This window comes from Hyalella azteca, unplaced genomic scaffold (assembly GCF_000764305.2).
Source record: "Hyalella azteca isolate HAZT.00-mixed unplaced genomic scaffold, Hazt_2.0.2 contig5650, whole genome shotgun sequence".
Classification (NCBI taxonomy): Eukaryota; Metazoa; Arthropoda; class Malacostraca; order Amphipoda; family Hyalellidae; genus Hyalella; species Hyalella azteca.
This window is the reverse complement of record NW_025935833.1, coordinates 323,194-351,028: the sequence shown is the minus strand read 5'-3', so window position 1 is coordinate 351,028 and position 27,835 is coordinate 323,194. Positions and strand designations below refer to the sequence as shown.

Genomic DNA, 27,835 nt, shown 5'->3' with positions numbered 1-27,835 from the left:
TGAATTTAGATGCAAAAATGTCCTATGAAAATACTCGTCATTGAAGGCTTTCAGAATAACACTTATCAAACCTCAAGCTCGAAATCGTGCAAAAATGGTCAGTGATCACCTTTAAGTATCTATTTCTGTCATTCTAATTTAATAATCACGTGAATATATTATCTTCACACAATTCTTCTTCTAGGTGCCATTTTCTTAACATTCTTAAGATTCCTATGCTTACAGTTTTGATTCACTGAAATTTAACACTCATACAAATTCTATTCTTTTTGTATGACTTCTAAAAAAAATAAATTTAGTATTTTGGAAGCCCATGCATGTTGATTAATTGCAATAACGCCCTTGATGAATGTTGATAATATTACAGTGCGAAATGCGGCAGCCAAGGTTAGATTCATCTTTAAGTCGAAATGCAGATCATATCTTTTGTTGTTTGCCTTTTTTTCTCTTAATTAAAGTTAAAGAGAGAATACTTTTTTTCCCTCAAATCCTCCTGAAGAAATTAACTTCGCCATTGATCATTGTAAGAGAAGAAAATTCCCTCTCTTGTTAAATAATGGTTAAATAAAAAATAACGAATTATTTTCTTCTCTTGAAACATCCTGAAAAAATTACCTTATTATTTCAGGAGAAAAAATCACTTGAAAGCCACACAACAGCTGCTGCGGCTGTCCCAATGCCAGCTCGCTTGCAGGCGGCGACAGCGCAGTCACGCTGCGCCAGTGCCGCCCTAACTGCCTCAGTTCTGCGCCGACACGCGCGTGGCAAGACGTGGGTGTTCGCAATTTATGTCGAGTGCAATTACGCTGTCTCATCTTAATAAGAATCCTGTTAATTTTCATTGAAAAAGGGGTTTAATTATGTCTTGAATTGTAATCCAGACAATGTCCTATGTGGTTTGCTATGGGGATTAATTAAATTACATTTTCTCACGTAGAATTATGAGTTCTTAGGAAAACGTGACTTTGGCTGCGAGGGAAAATGAGTTTGGCACTATTTGTGTCAGCGATGCTAGCTGCTTCAACCCAAATTGCAGCAGCGGCAACCTATCGAGAGGAAATACCTGAAAAATGCACATCACTAGCGGTATCCAGCTGCCAAAAACTCGGCTACAACGAAACGTACGTTCCGAACTTTTTAGGAATGAAAAGTCAGATAAATGCAGAAGAATCAATAAATTCTTTCAATCCATTGCTTCAATATGGTTGTTCTCCGCATCTAAGACTACTTCTCTGCGGCTTTTATGCTCCAATGTGCAGTCCATCGGGACTTGTTCTTCCGTGTCAACGCTTTTGTAGCTCGGTGCGTGCGCAGTGTTTGCCGATTATGATGACTTTTGGATATTCTTGGCCGAATGAGTTAGATTGCTCGAAACTTCCCGTATCAAACTCGGCAGGAAACTTGTGCATGGAGCCTCCCGAGCGCTCCATAAGTTCCCCAGCCGAACTTGCGCCAAACAGAAATAAAGCCTCATGTGTCGGACAAGAATGCCTGTGTCGAGGTATGGCCCTCAGGGTTATTCCTTTTTCCGCACAAGACAAGGAATTTGCTAGTGTATGGATGGCCATATGGAGCGTGGTGTGCTTTGGCATCACGGTTTTCACTCTCGTCACTTTCCTCCTGTGAGTGGCTTCTTGCTTTCAAAAATAGATTTAATTACCTTCAGATAATTCAATCTTAATCATTTCATGTAAATTTTAAAAGTGAAATATATGTACGCTTTTTTTATTTTTTTGTGCCAGTATCATTGAAAATTTAAAGTACTACATGTATATAGTTGTTATTTATTTTATCTTATCTTATAGTTGTTATTTCTTACAACTTATCTTATAGTGTTATTTCATTTATCAACAACTCTTTTATCTTCTTAAAACATTATCGTTATTTTAAACTTAAATTATCCCATCATGCAGATCCCGCACTCGCTACAGTTTCTTAGAGTCGAGCGCGTTCACATATCCGGACCGCTGTATACTGCACATGGTAGGCTGCTACTGCATGGTAGCCGCCGGGTACTTGATGCGGTTGGGACTTGGGCCGAGCTACACGAGTTGTTCCGCAACATCAAGCACAGAGATTGCAAACTTTTCTGCTAACTACGCCAGCAAAGAGAAGGCTGTTCTGGATGTATCCTGTGTTTTGGTCTTCCTTCTGCTCTACTATTTTACCAACGCTGCAGCAATGTGGTGAGAGTGCGATATGTGAAGTCACTGGTTTATATTATGTATTATGTATTATTTAACTATGTCGTTTGATCGCACAGGTCATAAAAATTTGACTTGTTTGCTATATTTAACACCGGCAACAGTTTATTTGTATGTGCGCTCATCATTCCAAAATGGGCAGGACCAAAAAACAAACATAAATGGAATTTTTTTTAATAGAAAGCTGTACAGGAAAACTGTTAGGCATGGAAAAAATATTTTAATTACCCGCCAGTACAATACGCATTATTTTTTTCTACTTGATAACTTCATTGCTGCATTTTTCTAGCGACTGCCAATCACGTTGAAGAGAGTAAACTTTTCCTCCATCATTTCCCTACACAATTTACATGAAATGCATGCTCCTATTAAGCGAATTAAGGATCAAGTGCAACGTCGAGCTGAGCTTCATAATCGTTTTGCCAGGCGGGTGCCGCAGCATGCAAGACATGCACTCAGTGAAATGAGTGACATTTTGTTTAAATATCGATGCTTTCTTGCTCTTGTGTGGATCATCATGACCCAGTTTGGCCCGGGAAGAGGGCTTATAAGGGCTAAGACCGCCCTCTGCTCATGCAAAATGGTAAAAAGGTGTGCCATGTCATGGACAATATGATCCAATCACTTTACTGCTTGTAAGAGTACAATCGTCATGCGAAGTTAGATTGATGAGTCTACATCAAGAAGTGACTGTTTGATTAAATGCGTTTAATAAAATGAAGAATTTTGCATAAACATATCGCACGTAATTTTTAAATAAAATATAATGCAATCAGTTGGAACGAACATAGTGAAATTTTTTTCAAAGTCTGTGCTTTGTGGAATGGTCTTTTTCAAGGAATACTGTTAATTTACGCTGTTCAGAAATAAATTTTATTTCTGACATTTTATCATGAGTGAGTGGAAGCGACAAAGAAGGTGGCTCTAGCGACAAAATGAAGTGCGGTTTGACAATCTCTGTGCGACGTTTATTAACGTTATCAGTTGACCGATGACAAACATTAGGCGATATGAAGGAGTGTTATCGTGACGGCGACTTATCATCTGAAAACTTATTGCTTCTGTATTATTAAGTGCCATAATAATTGCATATTTTACGCCTTTTAAATAGATGTGTTATTAGGTATTATTTTGTATAAGCGGTTAAAAATGTTCATGTCTTTGAAAAACTCTTAGAGAAACTGTTTAAAAAAGTCGAAATTAAACGAATTTGTATAGTTTTGAACCACATTTACATGACAATAAATAATATTAAACCGCTTTTTATTAACTGAAACAATTATTTAACGAATTGTCAATATTAAGAAAGCAGAAATATTCCGACTTATAATTTGTTGTACGCTATATTACTCTGACTGAGCTTGTAAGAAATAAATATATACAACATTTTAATCCTGTTATCACGCAGAGCATTTATACATCGACTATTAATTTCACTTTGATATTCAATTTGGTGATTCATCAAATCCATCATTGCTATAATTGCCGAAAAATCCGATATTGAGTATTGAATTTTCACTGATCTGCCGATCAGATCAATCCAAAATACCATCAATGCGGTAGAATAGAAGAATAATAATAGCGGTTTCAGCGTTTATTAGGCCGTAGACCTGTCTCCGATTCTCAACATCACAGAACATTCACAGCTTGTTGCGGTCTCGAACTCACAACTCACTGCTACAATTCTGCTGTGATTAACCGCCCGGTTTCCTTGCCGATTCTGACTAGAAACTGGCGCACAGAGCTGGGATCGAACCCGCGCCTCTCTGCTCCAATCTTGGTACTCTGAACTGTAACCACTGGGCTAGTGGAAATATAAGTTTTTATAAGGGCCCGGTAGCTAGTGAAAATATACGTTTTGCACATACAAGTTTAGAGCAACTGTGCAAAATAGTCTTAAAATGATAAAATTTATTTAAAAACCTTGTAATCGCCCTCCAGGTTCGCGATTTTGTGCGGCTGTTGGTTGGGCGGCGTGCTGCGTAACTGGGGTCACGCGCGTCTGCTGCGTGGGGCTGTGTACATGCACTGCCTGGCCTGGGGCGGTCCTGCTGTGCTGGCCATGCTGGTGCTTAATAAGCGCGCCCTCATGCCGGACCAACTTACTGGTGAGGCTAAGTGCTGAATTTTTGGTATTTTTTGACTTATGGGTATTTTTTTATTTTTAGATATGTTTGATTTTTGGATATTTTTGACTTTTGAAAACTTTTGACTAATGGGTATTTTTGACGGGCGGATATTTTTGTCTTCTGAATATTTTTGTCTTCTGAATATTTCTGACTTCTGGATATAATGACTTTTTATATTCCCTTTGTCTGCCATCTCAACTAACTGTAACATTTCCTACAGAGTTTATAGAGGTAAATTTTTGAAATTTTTTAAATTAACCAAAAATATATTCGTGCTGCTTATAAACCCTGTTTACTATTGTTTCCAAGCAAATTACTAAATCTAATCAGCTAGCACGCTTTTTAGGCCATATGTGCCTAGTTTGCCGTGTCAATCAACTTTAATATTTCCCCTTATAGCCACTTGATATAAAAAATACCTGATCAGCTCACTGATGAGTTCCAATATTACTAGGCTGACGTGTTAACAATAATTAATATTTCCTAGATAACTACAAAATATTTGCCGAAAAAAAAGGATTCAACAACTCACTCCTAGTCAGCTGTGTTGACTGGCCAAAACATCCCCGGAATACTTAAAAATTTTCAAATCAATCAAACATATCCCAATTGCTCACTGGTAAAGTCAAATGTTCATTAATCAACCATGTTAGCCAATATTAGCATTTCCTAGATCCACACTTGATGTTATTCAATGACTCTAACAGCTCCATGGCCGGACCATTTTAAATAAATATAATGTCTCCTATTCTCCAGTGTCTAGTAATGCTCAGATACACTTAGAAAATTGGATGGATAATATTGTCCAGACAGTGACGCTCTTTCCCACCCACAAGCAGAGAGGGGATGTAGCACTAAAACGCTTTTTTGCCGTTCCGATCTGAGTCAGGATGACCCACCCAAGAATAAATAGTGCATCATTATTTGGATAAAAAATTTTCTCATTTATCTGAATTTACGCCAGTCAAGTTTACGCCAGTCCTAGCGTAGAAGATTATTGGATAAAATGCTCTTACGAACATCAAGTATACTGAACGTAACAATATATTTATAAATAAATATTTTTATTTCTAATAAGTTTCAGCATTTAACACGCAGAGAAAAAATTCAATCCAATAAGTAATATACCTAAATTTTTCCTGAAAAAAAGCGTTATTGCGCACTCGTAACACACTTTGAGCGACCGCCGCTCGACGCAACGTTAATTAAAATCATATCATTCCTTCCGAGCATGAAACAGAGTTTTAAAGTCATGTATTGCAATCGTGCGATGAGCAATTAATTTAAGCAAGACCAGGAAAGAATATTACATCTGAATGAACTTGTCCGCCGGGGTTGTGCTGTGACAAGTTAATAACATCTCCATCAAAGCTGTCGTGGCCATTTTTATCCGTGAAAATAATGTCCGCGTTCCGGTTTCCTTATAATGAAGTTCTGCCTAATTTAATCAGGGGCCATTAATAAGCGGTCACCCGTGAGGGTAATTATGGAATATTATCTTACCCCGAGGTGCATCATTACGAGGGAATTACCCCTAAATTTGCCCCACGTTCGCTTATTGCTAGGGACATTTTCGCACGAGCGGCACGCGGTCGACTAGACTAATATTACAGCTCGGTTAAGCACAACTATAAATAAGGTATAAAAAATATGTATAACAACAAAGTATGAACGATTTTCATTTGTGTTAGCGATGCTAAAACTCTCTAAATATTTAAACGATAATTAAATCCCAAACCCAAATCTTAAGGTATTAAAGACGCTTTTTTATTATTGATTAAGATTTACGAAAAATGAATTTGGTGTCAAATACTTTGCTCTTTTTTTACAAGAAAGAGATATATCTTTCTTACCGATTTTGGAAAACAACATATGTCACACTGCTGCATCTCGAGGCGGTATCTCTTAAATTCAACTTCAGTCTATTTTAATTCGCTATTTGTGTCGCCTGAAATTTATAATTTTTTGTGTAAACAAAATAATTTTCCTGCCAAGGGTATCAGCACTTCTACGAAATGAAACGTTTTTCGCAAGGGGATTTCATTAGGCAAATGTTCCCGGCATTACTTTTTTTGTAGCAAAGTTTTGCGTGGAGCTCGCCTCTCTGTAAAGCTAAGTTTCAAGCCTGCTCTGTCACATAATTAATTAATCCTGATAAACAATATAGGCTACGAAGCCCTGTAGTTTTAGCTTCACGGCCTAGCGAGGATTTTACACCCGAAGCAATTTTTTCGGCACGGCACCAAAAGGTAATTATTCAGAGTAGTTGGGCGGCCACATTTCAACGCGTTAGAGTTTGGATTTTTCTATCGTATTTTCGTTTGTGTGGATTTTCGTGCTTACGGTTAGTACTTTGAATGATTTGGTTTTCGTACCCGAACATTCATTACACTAGACGAAAAGCCTGGCAGATTTATTTGAAAATTTTCAATGTGAGCGAACGGCTACAATATATAAGATACCATAAATCGAGTTAAAAGTCATGTGTTTTCTATACATTTTTCGGTTCGAACGGGATAATTTCGAAATTTGGATGAACAATAATAACCTGAACTAATCGGAACATCCGTTTCATGGGTTACCATTTCCATTTTATTCTCAACATAAGATCAAAAACTCTTAGAATTAATTCTCATTGTCTTTACTTGAGAAATTGATGAGTTATTCACGATCCATTATCACATTTTTTATATTATTTCTCGGAATCATTTCCACGTGGCTTTCAATATGTCACACGGAAACCACTGCACGTGACCAAGAGGAGAGAAAAAGCCATCGATCAGCCCGGGGGCATATAAAAAGCTTGCTACTTTTAAGTCACACAAAAAACTGCGGATGCTTGAAACCCGCGGGCAAAAATTCTGCTGAGAAAGAAAACAGTTTCTATTTCGAGCACCCGTCAGTTGGGGCGCAGCTGAGGTTTTAATTTAATTTCTGTAGCTCGTTGCGGAGGAGCTTTCATAATAGAACTTTAGCCCTTCAGCATGGGGATATATATTAGAGGGGACGCTCGTGCGAGGGGAGCATGTGTGAGGGGAACACGTGTGTGGGGAACACATGTGAGGGGAACACATGTGAGGGGAACATATGTGAGGGGAACACATGTGAGGGGAACACATGTGAGGGGAACATATGTGAGGGGAATACATGTGAGGGGAATACATGTGAGGGGAACACATGTGAGGGTAAAACATGTGAGGGGAACACATGAGAGGGTAAAACATATGAGGGGAACACATGTGAGGGTAAAACACGTGAGGGGAACACATGTGAGGGGAACACATGTGAGGGGAACACATGTGAGGGGAACACATGTGAGGAGAACACATGTGAGGGTGATACATGTGAGGGGAATACAGGCGAGGGGAAAACATGTGATCGGAACACATGTGAGGGGAATACATGTGAGGGAAAACATATGAGAGGAAAACATGTTAGGGGGAAACATGTGAGGGGAAAACATGTACGAAGGGAACATATGTGAGGGGAACACATGGAAGGAGAACAAATGTGGTGGGATCACATGTGAGGGGAATACGATCGCTGGCCCTCACATCAAATAAACGCGTTTTTTTATTAAATCTGTCGCGTTTTGCCAGTCTGTTTCAATATGAATGAGAAATCAGGTTAGGAATAATGAATATTAACTTCGTTATTGGAAAATTTTCCTTAATGCGAATTTTATTAAAATTTCAGAATCCTTGTAATTCTTCAATTCCTTAAAATGAAAAAATGATATTTTCTCGATAAATAATCATGGTATAACAAAATTTACCACGATAAAAAGACACAAACACTGAAATTGCGTAAGTTAATAAAGATTTTATATTTAATTTATTTAATTTACCATTTTATATATAATTTATCATTTTTTCCGATTTTGTAAGTACGGCGCTGATAGCCTAAAATAATTAAAATAGGCTTTAAAGTTGCCTTAGAACGAGTGAATATTTGATACATTCGCATTGAATTACCCGATAACTTGTCAATTTTGTGTCATCGCACATCATTTAATTTTGGTTGAAGGGCGAGAAACAAAATGTTGCCAGCGTTTAAAATATACGCTAATTATCTTGACATCCGCCAAGCTACAAAATAACAAAAAGAAAAATGTCTAGTTCTTAGGAAGTCTTTGATGCGAGCACTAGATGAAGCCAGCCATGTTGAGGACATAAGACGGGGATTGTGGTCTTAAGTCGTTGTGGGGATGTTGTGCTGCAAGGCTCGTCCCCAAGATAGCGGGAATATCAATAGGGATCTTGGGCACTCAATGCCAGACCGAGGTAAATCCCTCTGTCCACACCACGTATTCTCCCCAGGCAACGACGCTGTAGATATTATCTATACATATAACCACTGAGCTTATCGGCGCGTTCAAGAAATAGCTTCTCATCAAGCAACTGGGGAGGGTATTTTTCTGTAAAAGTTACAGTTCTTACCTTGTCTTTTATTCGGAAACGGGCCTACTTATTTCAGAAAGACGAAATTTTATTATCTAAAGCTGAAAATTCATACACTACGACTCAGTATTTCAGATGTTACCGTCCGATGTATGACTTGATCGTGTAAACAAATGACTATATTCTACTAAATTACACGTGTTATTTAGTTGTTCACAGTAAAATTTTTAGTACTTTAAGTGACACTTATATTGAAAGTTTCTGAAAATTTGTTCTAATTCCTTATAAGAAATCCTTCTATATTCGATAATTTCACTTCAATACCACGTTCCTGGAGGACTTTTCATCTTTTAAACATTCTGAGAGAAGGAAAATCAGAATGATAAACATTGTGAGAGACAGAAAGTCGGGATGTGATCATTCTGAGGGAAGAAAAGTCGTGAAGTTAAACATTATGAGAGAAAGGAAAACCTGAAAGTTAATATTATGAGAGAAAAGAAAATCGGGAAGTGAATATTACGAGAGAAGTTAAGCCGAGCAGTTTTTTTACGAAAGGAAGTCTCTGCCGCGACGCCAAACAGTTTCTAATTATAGAAACTGTACACATCACTTCAAAGCGTGTAATCTTCGGGACAAAAACATGTCGTTTGCTTACACAGTTTGTTCAGAAGCGTGGGTAAAGAGGAAGAAGACCGCGAGACAATTCTTGCTTAGAATTTCATGAAAAATCAAGACCGAAATTATAAAGCTTATTGCAGTTTCACGCAAGTTCATTATACACAATAAAAGCTTGCTTCGTGAAGATTAAGATAGGCTATTAAAAATCAATAGATCACTGAATTTTCTCCATTAAATACAAAATTTGTTTCACCGCTGAGAACAAAAAGGTGTGAAATATTCTACCCCGAACTAATGAACGCGTATTTCATTGCTCGGAAACAAATAAAACTGTGCACGATGATGCTCATTTAGTGACACACAATTTGTATGGCTTAATTAATAGGTTTAATGAAGGAAATAGCTCAATGATCAAAAATTTACAGAGCTGGATATGAATAATTCCTGTATTGTGGCTCAAGTTTATCATTATCTCTCTTTGTTAATAACTAAATCTTCATATTGGTACATATACAATTATACAGTATATTCACAGTAATAATTGTAAACTCATATGAAACTATATTTTATTAATAATCATAACGTCTTGTTATCAATTATTGTATCTTCGAATTAATAATCAGATTTTAGTATAAGTTAAGAACTATTCATATTAATAACCACATCATTTGATTAATTACCATGTATTTGTGCAAATAACCATATGATTGTATCAGTAACTGTATTAGCGTATCAATAATTATGTCATCGTATTTATGACTATATGATGTTTCATGCTTGTACATGTACAATAATTGCAATGATCTCATTGTATTACGGAGATCGGGAGATGTTAGAACAACAACAACACGGCAAACAAAGTGAAAAACACGGCAAACAGAGAGAAGAACGTGGTCAGTGTTTGCCGTTCAAGGAAAGGTAACATATCGTTAGTGTATATGGCATGCCATGCCACAGCAGTATATGTAGTATATGGCATGCCATGCCACAGCAGTATGTGTAGTATATGGCATGCCTTGCCACAGCAGTATGTGTAGTATATGGCATGCCTTACCACAGCAGTATATGTAGTATATGGCAGGCCATGCCACAGCAGTATATGTAGCGTATGGCATGCCATGCCATAGCAGTATATGTAGTATATGGCATGCCTTGCCACTGCAGTATATGTAGTATATGGCATGCCTTGCCACTGCAGTATATGTAGTGTATGGCATGCCTTGCCACAGCAGTATATGTAGTATATGGCATGCCTTGCCACAGCAGTATATGTAGTATATGGCTTGCCTTGCCACAGCAGTATATGTAGTATATGGCTTGCCTTGCCACAGCAGTATATGTAGTATATGGCTTGCCTTGCCACAGCAGTATATGTAGTATATGGCATGCCTTGCCACAGCAGTATATGTAGTATATGGCATGCCTTGCCACAGCAGTATATGTAGTATATGGCATGTCATGCCACAGCCGCGGTGGCTGGCGCCTTGCCACGCTAGCCGCTCTAGCCGACTCTGTTCTACCGCAGCTGCAGCTAACAGCTGCAACAACAATTGTCTTAGCAGACGCTTGCAGCTGCAGCTACTCGGTGTGAATATACAGCGGTTACCCACACTGCTTGTGTGGCACAAGATATCCACACAAGGCAGTCACCAAGAATACCTGGTGAAATATTCATGAGGTGTCCGCACTACTCAAATACACGCAACAAGTGTCAATCTATCCATCTTCTTATTTATATTTATTCATTTCACGCAGCTTACCCCACTTTACGTACCATGAATTTTATTCTCCGACCCAACTTACCATTGTATTTTTGACATTACTTCACTCAAAGCTCAGTTATTCCTCAATATTTCATGCTAAACTCCAGGTTTCTTCTTTGCCGCAGACTTTGCATAGCGCGTTTTCATGACTCTAAATTTAGCTCAAAGCTACCTCACTCTATGCTGCTGTTGCCAGCACCCCACGCTGCTGTTGCCAGCACCCCACGCTGCTGTTGCCAGCACCCCACGCTGCTGTTGCCAGCACCCCACGCTGCTGTTGCCAGCATTTGGTGCATCACAAAGCCTGACATTGCATCCCTACCTACGCAGGGTTCAGTTCCCGGCAACAAAACTATGCTGACGCTGCAGAACAAAAATCCAATCTAGCGGTGCCGTGTCGATGCTCAGAGCTAAGGTCAATTTGGCACAGACCTGCTATTCCTGCTGCTCCATTTGCAGCGCTCACACAGAGGAATTAATGAGATATTGTCCAAAGAGCGACCCGGTTTTTCCCCTTATGTGCGTCATCTGCACCCAGTTTGTCCTGGAGAAATAGGATTGTCCAAATAGTGACGCATTTGTGTCTTCATTTGAACAATGTCACCCATCAATTTTTTGAGTGGTGGCTTTGCGAAATTCTGCCCTAGGAAATTGCATCTTCAACGGTCCTCTGTTGAGCGTACGGCGCTCCATTGAACTGAGCGGCGGCAATCAACTGCTTTCTGTTCACACGCAAAATAAATTAAGCTGGGCTGGCTGTAACTTTTTACGTGGAACTGTAATCTGTATATTGTTTATGTAACATTAAAAGAGTAGGCACAAAAAGGCGTCAATAACATTTAATTTATTATTGGAGCTTTTCTTTTCCGTTTTTTATTACTGGCGTACGAGGTTAAAAAGGAAACCGAGGAAAATAAATTGACGGGCAGAGTATAATTTAAATAAAATTTTTGAGTAAATTTGTTAACATTGCAGCTCATTTTCCTAAAGAGAAGAGGTCGATTATTCTAGGCATCCCAGGTTTTTCAGTTGCGATTATGAAATTCTCTTACTGTTTCTTCTAATCATATGGATAAATATATGATGTTGTATTTTTAATCCTACCGATAATGTATATTGCATGTTTCTAATCTTTATTTGCACGCTTTCACTTATTTAATTCAACTCGTGTATTTTATGGCAAACTCAGTTTAATTTATTCGATTATCATTCATTCTCGCAAAAATTTGATATTTATTTTCTCAAAACACTGGAAAATGAATAACATCCGACCCTGCAATAAATAGCAATTAAAATTCAAGTTTCTAATCGTTGAACAAGAATTTTTTGAAAATTTAGTGGAATTTATTGAATACCATTTGTTTAAACAATATCCATGTGACACACTCTAATGTACACAGATTTCAGAGCTATCTTCATAATGCACAAGTTCGTTTTAAAAATCACAGGAAAATTTTAGGCTATTTCGCATTACTTCGTTTATCACACAAAATAGTTTTCTATGAGACTTACAGTTTTAAATTACGGAAGTAAGTCACAACTATATTTTTATATTTGCATGAGATTATTCATTACTTTACTAGTTTCCATGATCATGGATATTTAAACGAGCGCTAGTACTAATGTTTTGCATTTTGTATTGACCAGAACATAACAAACGTGTTGGGATTGACGAGAGATGAACTGATGAACATAAAACAACGTGCAGTCACTCTGCCTGTCGTTCCGCTTGAACTCGGCTCAATTATTCCTGCACACAATCGCACCGGATTGTTTTCTCACTGTCATTTCCGCGTTTCTATTATTTTTCGTGCACTGCTGACGCACGTGTTTTAGTTTTTAATATATTTAGCAAATCATGATGCACCAGTCCATTGATGCATAAATATAACCAGTTACATTCATAATAATATATTTATAAATCACGTAATTTATTATTATTATTAATATAATTATATTTTTTAATAATAATAATATTATTATTATAATTATTAATATTATTATTATTATTATTAAAGTATGCTATTCTACACAGGCACATGTTATCCCGGGCACGGCAGCAGCGTGGTGTTGGTGCGATGGGTTATGTTGCCCCTGCTGATGCCATTGCTCGTGGGTACTCTACTTCTCCTGCTCACATTTGCTCGGCTCTGGAGAGCACATCAAGCTGTCAATAAAAGAGCTGCTTATTCTTCACAAGCCTATGTTGGGAATACTGACCCCTGTTGTACTGTCAAACAAAGCTGCGGATGCAGTTTTGGACCTTGTAACACCGTGAATATGGAACAAAGTTGCTCGGCGCATAGAATACCAACACACAACTGCATGGAGATACCAAAAACAGGGTATCCAAGTGGTCAGTGTAGGGTAGAAGTTAAAAGCAGTATTAGTAAAAACAACAGAATCGGCAATAAGAATACAGGCGGCTACGTTCCTCATATCCAGCCTCATATCCAGGCTTGTACAGGAAGTGTTCACTGTACTAAAAGTAGTAAACCAGATAAAACAAATCATTGTGGAGCACAATATACCATCGTTCACTCACCGCATTACAGAGGAGCAGAAAATTTCACTTCTTGTTGTCCGCAAGAAAAAGCTGGTGATTATCAGCAACACGTGGATGAAGATAATATTTTGCGGATCAATCCTATACATCCAGCGATGCAAGCCATTTTTAAGGAAACAGGTTCACCTCCCACTTGTAATGCTGAGGCCACAACGAGCTCATCAACAAACGCGCTGAAAAATGTCGATTTTCAAGACAATCACGTCATGTCTAAATTCTCCGTGTGCCTTCCTGGTCCTTCCACAAGAAGTCTTTGTTCTTCGGCGTTAAATTTGGATCAAATCTTGCATCATTCGCCGCAATGTATTGAAGATTCCAGCCACGAAAGAAAAAGTCAGAATAAAACAATAAAGCAGCGACACAAAGCAACATCAAGCAACACGAAGATGAAGAAATCTTCTACTGTCGGGTTCTGCTTCCAGTGCAACGATATCACACAGACAGAAAATCGATCAGCTGAACTAAAAGAAATTCCATCTCAATCTTGCGGTCAGTTTAGCGGCGTCACTACGGAAGAAGCGGGACAGCATCGACGAAATGCTTCGGTTAAATCGCATCCCGCGGGCGAACCTAAATCAAACAGTACTGCCTCGAGTTGTCGCTGCGGAGACCGTCAAATTGCGGACCCGGAGGGCCAACGTCCGACATTTCAATCAAAGACTTCGAAGAAATCGAATGAATGCGGCGAAGTGCACCAAAGAAGCCCAAAGGCTGTGCTTTTCGAAGCAGTTTTGCGCCGTCCAGCGCAGAAAGCTGCAAGGATTGGCGTGATTGCTGTTCTCTACATGCTGCCTACTGCCGTACTGGTGAGATTGTTTTTTTAGATTTTTGCCATGAGTTTTCGATGATTGTATTGGGTGTTATATAATAGTTTTTATACGATACATGAAATTTTTGCCAATCATCCGTCAGATGGACCGAAAATACTTATGTTCTAGGGGCTGTTTAAATAGAATTAGTGAAACATTTTTAAGACTGATTTATGATTAACATTTATGGACCATGATGGAACGAAATTTGGTTCAATTAGAATTACAAGGGAATTGAAGTGATAAAATTGCAGTTAAAGTTATTCATACTAAACTATTCAAAGAAATTACTGAATTAAACAAAAATAATAATTTAAACTATAATACACAGTAATTTTGTTACTTAAATGTAAGTATTAAAAATAATCTAGTAACATGAAAGCGTACGGTTTCAATGGAATTCTAACAAAAATTAGATTCATAGCACGAGAATGTGAGTGAACTAAGTCGCGCCGCTTGACATTCCCTCTCGTTATTGATTCACTAAGCCTCCTTAACACCATTCTCTTCATGCCTATTCATGCCCCTAGGAACTGAGGCCGGTGACCGGAGCGTGAATTTCCATAAGAGGAATTAATTTCAGGTCCATTACTACGTCCACTTAGCTCAGTGACATTACCTTTATATGTAGAGCAGGTTATACTCAAAGAAATGAGTGTGACTTTTCTCCAAATTGCTATGTAGTTTTTGCATTTGTGTGCTCATCCTGACCCATTGAGGCCCGATAAAAGGGAGTATCAGTGCTACTTACAGATAGTGACACTATTTATACACTATGACTTATTTTCTTTTCTGAGTACGGGTAGGGTTCAGCGCAAGTTTTCGGCGCAACTGAAGCTAAAATATAATTTGTATAAGACAACCGAGCAGGAGAATTATTAGGATGATAAATGAAATTCAATAGTTATTCTTTTTATGAGGCGTCGTTGTTAGGGCATGTGTTTTGTGCTGGGGTAGAAAAGAGCGGCGCTTTACTGCACACTGACCATGGAAAAAGTCATGAAAGTGCATGCATTCTATTTATTCTTGAAAGAACAATCTGAAAGTGAAATACTTAGGACGTTACAAGAATCCTCTGATCATTCACAGACTTAACAAATTGGGATAGGTAAAAAGGGTACTTATTCATCGTTAGTCAGCTCAAACATTCAAGCTTAAAAAATTCTGTCTAAAAAAGATTATTATTTTTATGAAATCTCATACAATTTTATGAATTTATTCCAATTTCTTTCTCTGCAGGTGGGTGCCACGTTTTACGGGAGCGTGCAGTACGACAAATGGCTAGCAGACGCATTCCTTCATCCTTCAATAGAAGTTTTCATGCTGAAAATATTCACAAGTCTTGCCCCAGGCATAGCGCTCTCGCTTTTCTTGGGTAACAACAGAGTAATGCTTTCATGGCGCCAGCTCGGCGAGCGGCTCTATGCTCTTCACAATGTAGCACATAATTATCCCTCTCAGGCTGCTGATGGCAAGCCCTACGGTTGGGATCATGGAAGTGCCCACCCCCAATGCATTCAAAAGCTTCAATCGCAGCCGCAAGGCTGTCAAGATGCCAGAGGTGATGGTGTCTGTTGCCCACACAATTGTTATTCACGACACGCTCCCTTGGAAAACTCGTGCAAAACTCTACAGGAAATTCCACAATGCCGTGAAAAGATTCGGGTCGTTGAGAGTGTCAAACCTATCTTGAAAAAGACACCGAGGGGTTTCGTGGCTGCTGGACCCTCGTCTCGTGGTAAAAACGATATCGTCCTCTTGACGAACGAAGATGGAAGCGCTGTCAATTCTTGCAAAGTCTTTGCCCCTGCAGATGCAGTGAATTTCAACCGTGAGACGCGGCAGCTACCGGATTCAGTCGATAACAAGAAGTATCGTGATGTCCAACAAGATGAAAATTTAACCATGAAAGGCGCTTTTGTGAATGACGGGACACGTTGTGAAGTCAGAAACGATGTCTCGCTTCTTGTCAGTCCTAATGCAGTACTTAAAATGACTACTTCTCGTACACTAGTCGATGGCAATGGAGTGGCGTTTCCAAGTTCTTATTTTAAACTTGAGAATAATGCATCAGAAAAAGAAGACAATGCTATACATCATTCAGTTCTTAATGTAGCACGTAATGGCACGGAGACCGAGATTCCAGGAAGGGATTTGCCATCATGAAAGATGCATGATGTACGGAAGCCGAATGCATCTTCTAACACTCGAATTTGTTGTTCTCGATACGTGTAATTAAGTGGCTTGTGGAATATTTATTACTCAACAGGCCCTTTCTTTTTATTATCCCTTGCATTTCGACCATAGAATATTAAGTAACCCTTTTCGTTGGTTAGGAAAACACAAAACATTGACTTCAGGAGTATTCAATCCACAACCCTCGCCTTAAAAAGTTGATTGGCACACTCCGATGCTCGAATTCTCAAAAGAGAGTAGGGGTGCTCAGAGTCTTGAACTCCCGAAAGAGTGTCGGGATGCTCAGAGTTTTGAACCGAGGAAAGAGGGTCGGGATGCTCAGGGTCTTCAATTCCCGAAAGAGGGTCGGGATGCTCAGAGTCTTAAATTCCCGAAAGAGGGTCGGGATGCTCATAGTCTTCAATTCCCGAAAGAGGGTCGGGATGCTCATAGTCTTCAATTCCCGAAAGAGGGTCGGGATGCTCAGAGCTTTGAACTTCCAAACGTAGAGCATATTTTCCTCAGGTTTTAATCCTTAGGGAGCAACACAAGAAAGTCCCTCGCAGAAATCCCAACGAGAAGCGCTTATAACACACAAAAGTTTTTTTTTTTAAATTCGTTAACTTCAGAAGCTCGATTACGATGAAATTGTTTTGTCGTTGATTAAAACAATCGTAAAAATTCCTCGTGATACTTTATTAAACCCACTGATGATAAATGTAGTCGATGACAAATATAAAATAGCGAAAAGCAATGAGTTTTTTCTCATCATAAGTAAATATTAATAAATGGGCTGCTATTTAATATTGGCTTTAGGATTATTTCTTGCAAGGCATACTTTCCAACTTGCACTTGCATTCGAGCGAGATTAGCGAGGTTTATTATTTTATTGCCTCAAGAATTTAAGATATTGAAGTAATTATCTGAAGAATTTGTGAATGCTATTTCTGAGGCATCGGTAGTAGTTGAAGAATTTGTAAGGATCAAATAAATGGTTGTTTAATATGATCAGCTCTTTAGTTTCTACAGATACTAGGTTGAGAGTGTACATAGCGGCCCAGTCCTTTATTTATAGAAGTGATCGAAATATTTTTTTACTGAGTGAATTTCTATATTATTCGTGTCTAGTGCAAAAAATTCTTCAGCGTATACAAATTTTCTTCACCCAATAGATAAATATTAGAATTAGGCTCAGATTTTGGAAGAACAAAACATGCGTTTGTTACTTTAAGGGCCATGCTCTATTTAGTGAAAATCTCTGAAAAAAAGGAAAATTTTACCTAATTTTTAGACAAATTTAACGAAAACTTTCGCTATGGTAATTTTACACCCCGCAATTTGTTGTGTGAATGGAAATAAACGACATCCATAAAATCTGGACAGTCAGTCCACGGAAGTTTCAGATCTCAGTTCAGTTATTTTCGGTTTTGCGCACCGGACGTAATTTTTACGCGCGCTGAACTAATGTTCCAGATTCAATGTGGTTGCAGTCAGAACCCTGAAGAAAAACGGCCACAATTGCAGCAAAATATCGACAGGGAGATGTTCCCCGGCTATTATTCCAGCAGTTCTCGTGAAAGCTCCGTCATTTTCTCGTTGTGATCGCCGGTAACTCGGAGCGCTTCACAGGGATTTCCAATTGTTTGAAATTGCGAGAATTTGCTCTCACGGTGAGCCTTTGAAAAGTATTAAATGTCTCGGGATTTGGTCGAGAAAATGATTCCCGCTAAGCGGAACGAAAGGCGAGAGTCTCATTGAGGTCCTTCGCTGTCTGTGGAAAATTTTAGCAAATGTTACCGATATCATCAGCGGTTGTCTGCCTTTGATTTCAGATTAAAAGACAAATCGTCACAATTAATCAAGCTGATAGATTCGTTCGCAAGCTGTTTGCAAATGATATTTAAAATAAACGACTGTTTGTGCATTGATGCACTGTCAATGAATTCTTGGTGTCATACAAAGTTTTGATGTATCGTGAGTTGTTGTCTGGCTTTCATTTGCATGATTAATCATACGTTAGCGGAAAAGATCAATTATTATCTAACAATATTATTTACGGTGGCAAATGCCGCTTTTCATCAACATCTCATCCGTATCTTTGCCAAAAGGTCCCACTGCGAGTTTTTTGAGAATTCGACAGGTAAAAGGAATTAATCTTGGCTTTAGAATTTTTGCATTATCTCAGGCCCATTCAATGCGTCCACTGGCTTACATTTCTACTAAGGGTATTGCTGTATAGAAGTGCATGAAGTTTCGAAAAAAAATTCGTGAATGAACAGTGAAAAATCCTTTCTTTCGAGCTGAAAAGTGCAACTTTCAGTGTCTGCTAAAGATTTTAAATTGTATTTAATGCTACATCTGACGGTAGGATTTTGGAATCCTTAGTGAATTTGTAATCAGAAAACTTATTAGAAAACGCTCATAATTTTTATATGTTTGAAATTTGTAACAGATAGGTGGACGAACTTTTGTTCATATCTCGTGTCACTGCATTTCACTTGCTGATATAGCTTTAATCTCGTAAATAACTCGCATATCTAGAGGTAGGAATTGGTCATACTAATATTATTGAGTTCTTAAACTGTCGATATAACTTGTAACCGAAATCTCTTCATTAAAATATTGTAATATTTTTTTGCAGTTGCTATATTATTAAGTATTTATCTGAAATGAGCAGTGTTATCACCTTTAAATGTTTTCTTATATAATGATATTTTCTTCCTGGCAACAATATTGCGTAATTTTTGGAAAGGAAGGGAAAAGCATGAAGTTCATCGCCGGTTTTATTCTGTATAGTAGACCGAGTACCGAACAACGTAAGACTCATTTTTGTGGTCTGCAAATATCCCAACCTAGATCATCACCCTTCACAACCTCTATAATCCCATTTCCTTATCACAATCATCGCCTTTCTCCTCTTTATCATCACCCTTACCAACCTCTTTCCTCAATATTCAGTACCTCTTTCACAACCCTTCCCAACCGCTATAATCACCTTTCCTAATCTCAATCGTCACCCTTCCTAACCTCTATCATCACCCTTCTTAACCTCTATCATCCCCATTCATTACCTCTATCATCACCCTTCCCTACCTCTATCCTCACCCAACCCTAGCTCTATCCTCACCATTCAGTACATTTCTTCACTACCTCTATCATCACCCTTCACTACCTCTATTATCACCCTTCACTACCTTCGCCCTTCACTACCTCTATTATCACCCTTCACTACCTCTATCATCACGCTTCACTATCTCTATTATCACCCTTCACTACCTCTATTATCACCCTTCACTAACTCTATTATCACTCTTCACTACCTCTATCATCACCCTTCACTACCTCTATCATCACCCTTCACTACCTTTATCATCACGCTTCACTATCTCTATCATCGCCCTTCAATACCTCTATTATCACCCTTCACTACCTCTATTATCACCCTTCGCTACCTCTATCATCACGCTTCACTATCTCAATCATCATCTTTCAGGGATTAGACTTTCAGAAGCCGTCCGCAACTGATTGGGCTGGTAACTTGCGTGAGCCAAATGAGGAATTGTTGTTCATGGGGGATTAATAAATCCCAGGGACATGGAGCGGACCTTATACCCTAACAAATTCTTACATGTATGACGTATATTCGTGCCTTGAATCTCATTTATTAGTTAATTTAGGAAATAATATAATGTGAAGACCTAATTAAATGAGCTAAAGGGTTTGGTTACGTGGACAGATACTCAGTTTAGTTTTGGAGAAAAAATGATGGCTAAAAATGTCGTAGAAGTATCGGTTTCCTTTAATTAAAGTGCTTTTAGTTCTTTAAAATTGAATGGAGAACATGAAACTTGAAACATGAAAATAAATTATTTTAATTTTCTTTACTCCCTTGTTAGCAGAAACTGTAATTTATAGATCAGGCCTCATTGAAATAGAGATGTGCTGAGAATAAATTGTGGAGATTAAAAGTTGTTTTTTATCTCGATTAAAAATTGTGAAGATCAAAAGATGTTTTGTAATCTCAGAAATTATTTCTTTCAATCTCGTGCAACAACTGGAAGAAGATAAAATTTACTTAATGAAGGCATATACTTAAGTTTTCGGTGGAAAGCGATTCTCGTGACTATATGTCACGAGAAACATGACAAAAAATGACATGTATAAAAGAGTTTGTTTACACGTCTTCTTCTCTATGCACTGGATAACGAAACCATAAAATGTCAGGAAATGCCACATAAAGGTCAGAATACGTCAGAAAAAGTTAATGAAATGTTAGTTTCATTTACCGTAGAGTAAATCCCAAGTTGGCGTGTGACGGATGTACGCATTATTTTCGAATTATGACCTATAAATAAATTTTCATAATGCGCAAAGTGTTCGATTTAATTATATACTGTATTAGAGAAGGATAAAAATTCGCGTTTTCACTGCTTTCCTAATAAATTTTCCGTTCTAATAGATACCAAGCACTAAGCTTTCACTCATAGTGGCAAAATTACTCAGAATTGAGAAAACCACAAATATGAGCAATTTTTTTACACAGCAAAATTTACTTTAGCAAGCTAAAAAAATAGGTCCTTTTGCTAACTAGTACTAATATTAAATGAATTTTCCTGTAGAAAAAATTAACGTTGGATTAGGACTGAAAAAATATCCTTAAAAAAATAAAAACTTATTTACGATGACGAGATCCTTCCCCTCGCGACCCTCAGAAAACTCTCAATTGAAATTCCTCTCTTCAACGTAGCCACAACTTTGAAAAGATCGCTCCGTGTTATTTAAAACTTGACTATGAGAAGAACGTATGGAACACATTCTTCACGTCGAGACGACAATCAAAATAATAAAAATTGAACAAATTAAAAAGTGAAAACAACAGAGAAACGATAGTTGGAAAACAACGAACTACCTTGGCTAATTAATCCCTTTGTTATTCAAGGTATGAAATATCGTCATCTAAAAATGTTTGGTATGTTTAATAAATATATTTGGTTTACGTAATTTCGGTAATAATTAACGCAATTTCCAGAGCTTCTTGAGAACCTGTTAATCGATAAGTAATCTTTAACAAAGCCGTTTCTGTTTCTAATTTAGCAACAATACCTTTTAAAGTGACAATTACGTGATGAAATATGCACAGAGTGAACAATCGGCATTACATATTCTTTGCCAAAATTAATATTCAGTAATAAAACGAAAAAGTTTAGGTGATTGCATTAGTTCGTTGTACGAAAGAATTAGGTTCCTGGTTGTTCATAACTTTTCGTGTTGTTCCAGAAAATAATTAAATTTTATAAATATCCATCTAACGTTTCAAATTGCATAATACACTACGATTTTAGAAGTGAAGCCCAACTTACGATCATAATACGACTCACGGTCATCTTAAGATGAGTTGAGAATGCAGCCCCAGCTAGCAGTGTAGCTCTGTTACGGAGCTGAACAATGCAGCCTCGTATCCGCAGTATCACATGGCCGGAAAATTGAATTTATTTTGGAGGTGTAGAGATAAAAATTCCGGACTGCCGGTGCCTCCTGTTACAGAACTTCCAAGAAACAAGACCTCAGGATTTTCTGGCTCGACAAGCACTCGCGGGAAGGTTTTCACAGATTTTTTGCACAATACAAGATCAGTATGAGAAGAACAACGAAAAAAATTGTTTTTCCTCTATTGTTCAGTTTTTAAAACTTGGCATAGATGGAATATTGTGGGCAAGTTGACGAATTCAACATTTATAGCATTAATGCTAATAGAGTTTATTCGTACATGAAAGGTTTTGAAAACGAGAATATCCTTGAACTTCTTATTAAAATCGGTTTCTGTAAAATAAACATACTATGGCAAAAATAGTCGCTTATGAATTAGTATTGCACATAGCATAAATAAGATACGTAAAACAATTTATTTCTCACAAAACACATCAGGAACTTGAAACGAGTGTCAAAATTCAGAGCGAAATTCCTAACTAAACACGTACCAAATATTTCCTTCACTAGGCAAGTCGAGAGCCAGAATCGAGGTAGCCCAAAGGCGTAGATTAAAATCGACTTTAACGAAGTTGCGTACCTCACATGCGCATCAAGCGGAAAAATTATTGAAAAATGTACTTGTAAGAACTGAAAATTCTTTAATACTATTAGTCAGCTCATTAACCCACCAAAATTAAAAAGAAACTATCTTCCATAAAATAAATTAAAAATTTTCCGCAAATTAGGCATTACCTTTTTTCCGCTAGTGAATCCTGGGCTGAAGTCCAATTTCGTCCAAGATGGCGAGGCTTGTAAACGATGTTCACGACCACCATTTCTCAGGAGCTCGATAAGTGGCATTCACCGTGGAGCCTCGAGCAAGCAAAAGCTCATCAAATTTGAATCTCTTCCATTTGTTAGCGCCGGTAATTCGCAGACTTTTGCCCTGCTAATTGGACGCAGTTTTAGTTCATCCGTGGTCATCTGTCGCAGTCTGAAGTCGAGGTCGTGGGCGCGAAAAGCCTGATTTGATGCTCCGATGTGGGAATTTTTTTCTTGAAAGTTCTCTCGACATTTTTAGTCATTATTGTGAAAGTTTTACTTCATTCAAATCTAGTCCTGTAGAAAATTCTGACATTTAATTTTCAAAGTCACCTAGAAACTTTTATAGTTTTCTCGCACGACTCTAATAATTAGAATTTCATTTGTAAACGTCATAGAATGCAATGCAACAATATTTAAATTATGTATAGAATGAATGCTGATATAAACATTTGCAACCAAACAACTGGTGGAGAATGTTTGTTAGAAATAACAAACTAATATTTAATTTGAAAATAACCCAAATCGCCGAATTGTATCCATACAAAAAATTTAATCCTTGTGTAGCTAGAGTTAAACTTCTGTCGAAAGAGAAATAGAATCCCCGAAAATATATTGAGCTCAAATATAATTTAATGGCAGTTTTCTCGAGGATAAACAAATTTAAAACTGACAATTTCCAGAAGCAAACCCGGAATAATTTAATTTATGGCCATGGCCGGCAGTAAGCCATATTTTTTGACAGTCTCCAGCCAGGAAACATAATTCACTCGCAGCTGAATGTCGTTTACCCAAAGTGAGTTGCCACTCATTTGCATGAGAAACAACAAGATCTTCTCAGACTTCTTGAGAAAAATAATTAGTAAAAAACCCTTGAAATCCGAGACTTGTATATAAAAAATGAGTAAATACCCTGGTAATCTGAGACTTCTCAATAAAAATGAATGAAAAATCTCTAGTAATCTGAGATTTCTCGTTAAAAAATTGAGCAAAAACCCCTGGTAATGTGAGACTTCTCGATAAAATAATGAGTAAAAAACCCTGATAATCTGAGACTTCTCGACAAAAAATGAGCAAAAAACCCTGTCAATAAGACTTCTCGACAAAAAAATTAGTTAATCATCCTCGTAATCTGAGACTTCTCCATAAAAAACTGGTAAAAACCTTTGTATTTTGAGACTTATCAATAAAAAATGAGTTAAAAACCCCTGTTATCTTAGACTTTTCGATAAAAAAATTAATAAAAATCTGTTAACCTGAGACTTCTCGATAAAAAAACGATTAAATAACCCTTGTAATCTGAGACTTCTCGATAAAAAAAGAGTAAAATACATTTGTAATCTAAGACTTTTTGACTACATATGAATAAAAACCTTTGTAATCTAGGACTTCTAGATATAAATGAGTAAAGAGCCCTCGTACTTTGACACTTTTTAATAAAAAAGAGTAAAATACATTTGTAATCAAGACTTCTTGATAAAATATTCGTAAAAAACCTTAGTAATCCAGACTTTTAGATAAAAAATTAGTAAAAAACCCTGGTAATTTGAGATTTCTCGAAAAAATCTGAGTTAAAAACCTTTGTAATTCGAGCCTGACTGTTCGTGGCAGAACAGATGCGGCGTGGCAGCTCCAACAAGCACAACCGCTGTATATTGAAATTACGTAGCATTAAAAGAAACATTAATATGGCCCTCGACTTCACCCAGGCCATTTCTTAATATTTAAAATACTAAGTTTGACTGAATAAACGCATTTAAGATCAAGTCATGAGGTTAAGGATGATGAAGGAATAGTTATCATCGAGGTATTCACGGCAACAAAACCCAAAATTAAATAATAGTTCATTATTATTAATAATCATTAATTAATCATTGTTACAGAATTAAATTTGAATCTTTTAACGTAATGAAATTTAAAACTATGTAAATTGAGAACTTATTGACCAACTGGAAGTTGAGTCTCCATGTAATGTGAGAGTGCTGACAGTAAATGCAGTTGGTAAAAAATAAACAACACAATAATTTCCGAGTTACTCGAAGTATTTAGTAGTTCAATGAATCTAGTTTAGTTAATTTGAATATGAAAATTGATTCGTAACGGGAATATTTAGAAGTACTATTTAATTCGAAGAATGCCTAGAGCTGCGGCACAGATGTGACTCAAGATTCTGATTTATTTTGCATTTCTAAATGATAATAACTAGTGAGCTTTAACAAAAAAGAATGGCGCGTTGAACGACATATAAATTCACTTGCATTTTTTTCAATCAGGAAATGTTTAATTACATATATTCAATATTTCGCGCAAATCAACGAATTTTGCACCCAGAAATTTAATTTTAACGAATGATTAACAGTACAATTTTAGTACAATTTTCGAAAACCATTTATCCTACATACTAATGGGAAGATGGCTTCTACAGTTTAGTGTGCACGGCATTGCTGCAAGCATGATAATAAAATAAAGTGTACATGTGTATACACTTGCCTCGTCTTTGCCTTAGAAGTCTGGACAACATCAACAATTCATGCTTATCTTAGCACAACATCTGTTTATCTTTGCTTAAGTTTGTGTTGTACAAAAGCGGAGAGTGACACATGAATGTCGCTTCGCCCGACAATTGCTCCTATTGAGATACTATAAGATGGCCAATCCATCGCGTCATCATTAAATATCCAATTGTTCATTTGTCCATGAAATACCCAATTGAACGTGCTTCGACGTAATATTTAATAAATAATGTTGTCATGAGATATAAGATTAATCCAGTTGGAACGAGATATCCAGCCACAGCCTTATCACCATATATTCCAACTAAATGTTTAACTATGAGATTTACATTTGATCGCATTACCTTGTGATATTCAACTAATCGTCTCACGATGTTAAATCAATTAATCGTTTTGCAGTGAGATATTCAACCTATGAGATATAAAATTAACCATATGCCAATGAGATATGTAACTTATTGTGTTGCAATGAGGTGTCCATCCAACCCTGCTACCATGAGCGAAAATTTGTATTTACTATGCATAAAAATTTTAGCGGAAGGATTCTAAAATTGGTGTCATAAAATTTGAGAAGCTGCGACAACAGCAAGAATAGGGGTTTGAAAAATACAGACATTTTAATAGCGTACGAGGGATATCTGTCTTTCGATAAAATCTGGAACTGTTTCGAAGAGAGTAATCACAGAATACGTTAAAACTAAGTTTTTTCTTAGCACATTAAAAATAAGGTAATAATCGAATTATTCGAGCAAAAAAATAAATAATATTCGAGCAATAATAAATTCCTATTTCTATTAAAATTTCCTATCACTAGCGGTAACCGCGCATCAACAACGTCAACACACCTAAGGTAAACAAATAATTTTATTATTAATGCTTGTAAAATATTGCATGTTATGATGAGGGGAACGATGGCTTCGCGGGAGCTCGGCTCGATCAGCCGCGAGGCTGTGAGAGTTAATCGGCTTATCTATTAGCAAAACATTTGAAAAATGCATTAAGTATTTCTTCGCGAAATGGAATAAATAAGTGACTCACAGTAAACTATCTAGACTCTCGCCACTTTAGAGACACGTGGCATTTGAAACCTGAAATAAAGGCACGTGAAATCTCGTGATTTCACGAGATTACATTCACACGAGATTACATTTACATTTCGTGAATTCCATGTATCTCGGTCATGTACATGAGCACATGAGTGCGAATGAAATCATCATGAAGAATGAGTGTAGTTGAAGTGAGAGCTTGGATCATAAGTTCATATAGTAAACATGCAGGTTTCATATGAACAATTATAGACGCAAACAAATGGCCTTGTAGTAAAAGAAACAAGCGTGAATTTTGTACCTGCTAAATAAATTTTTTAGCAGAATTGCAACGCAATAAGCTTTGTGAAATTGAATTCGCGCCAAAAAAACTAATGCAGAGCAGTAACAAAAGAGTGAATGCTCCCGCTATCGAACGGGTAATTAATCGCATCCTAGATTAAACGTCAGTGAAGCGAGAGGATAAAATCGAGAGAAGAAAATGTTGTCAAGGTCGGCAATTGAGACGAGGGTATCCCTCTTCTAAAACTGGTGTAATACTACAGGCTAGACCATCTATTTATTCTGGCTCAAGGAAGACATTTTGATAAAGGGCTGCCATTTTAAAAGGAAAACGTTATATATGTCGATAGACTTTTACGGAACAATGTTTTCAATAAAAGAAACTTAAGTGTCTTTGGGGAATGTTCACGTGATGTAAAAAATAAAGTAAGAATGGCATATTTGATCTAGCACATGATTTCAGGACTAGTAAATAAATTCAACGTTTATATATATATACGTATAAAATTTAACAAATTTCTACATAATAAATTACTTCTATACTACGCAACTCCTGAATCATTGCTAATTCACCGTTGAAAGCCAACTTTGATTCCGACATCAAGCCTACGTCTAGCTCATCTGCATGCTACACGGAAAAAATGATCCATCCCTTCGATCCCTCGTATCAATTCGACAAATAATTATTACGTACGTCAAATCCTACATAATATGGAAATTAACAGAGGCATCTGTTTTTAGAAATTGAATAAATATTTCAGCACAGTTTCATACATGAGATCTAAGTTAACAAGATCGTATACACTATACAGTACCGTGGTAAACATGTGGGGAAGTTGAGAGGGAAGTTGAGGGAAAAGTTGAGGGGGAAGTTGAGGGGGAAGTTGAGGGGGAAGTTGAGGGGGAAGTTGAGGGGGAAGTTGAGGGAGAAGTTGAGGGGGAAGTTGAGGGGGAAGTTGAGGATGAAGTTGAGGATGAAGTTGAGGAGGAAGTTGAGGAGGAAGTTGAGGATGAAGTTGATGTTCCACTGCTGCCAATT

General features: G+C 37.3%; 1 protein-coding gene across 1 annotated transcript; it reads left to right on the top strand.

The window, feature by feature from the left end:
• Positions 1-756: 756 nt before the first annotated feature.
• On the top strand, positions 757-16,760 carry LOC108672364. Its single transcript, XM_018160009.2, has 5 exons — positions 757-1,622; positions 1,914-2,186; positions 4,146-4,312; positions 13,150-14,486; positions 15,729-16,760. The coding sequence occupies exons 1-5, from the start codon at positions 982-984 to the stop codon at positions 16,653-16,655; spliced, it is 3,345 nt and encodes a 1,114-aa protein (XP_018015498.1). The 5' UTR covers positions 757-981; the 3' UTR covers positions 16,656-16,760.
• The last annotated feature ends 11,075 nt before the right edge of the window (positions 16,761-27,835 follow it).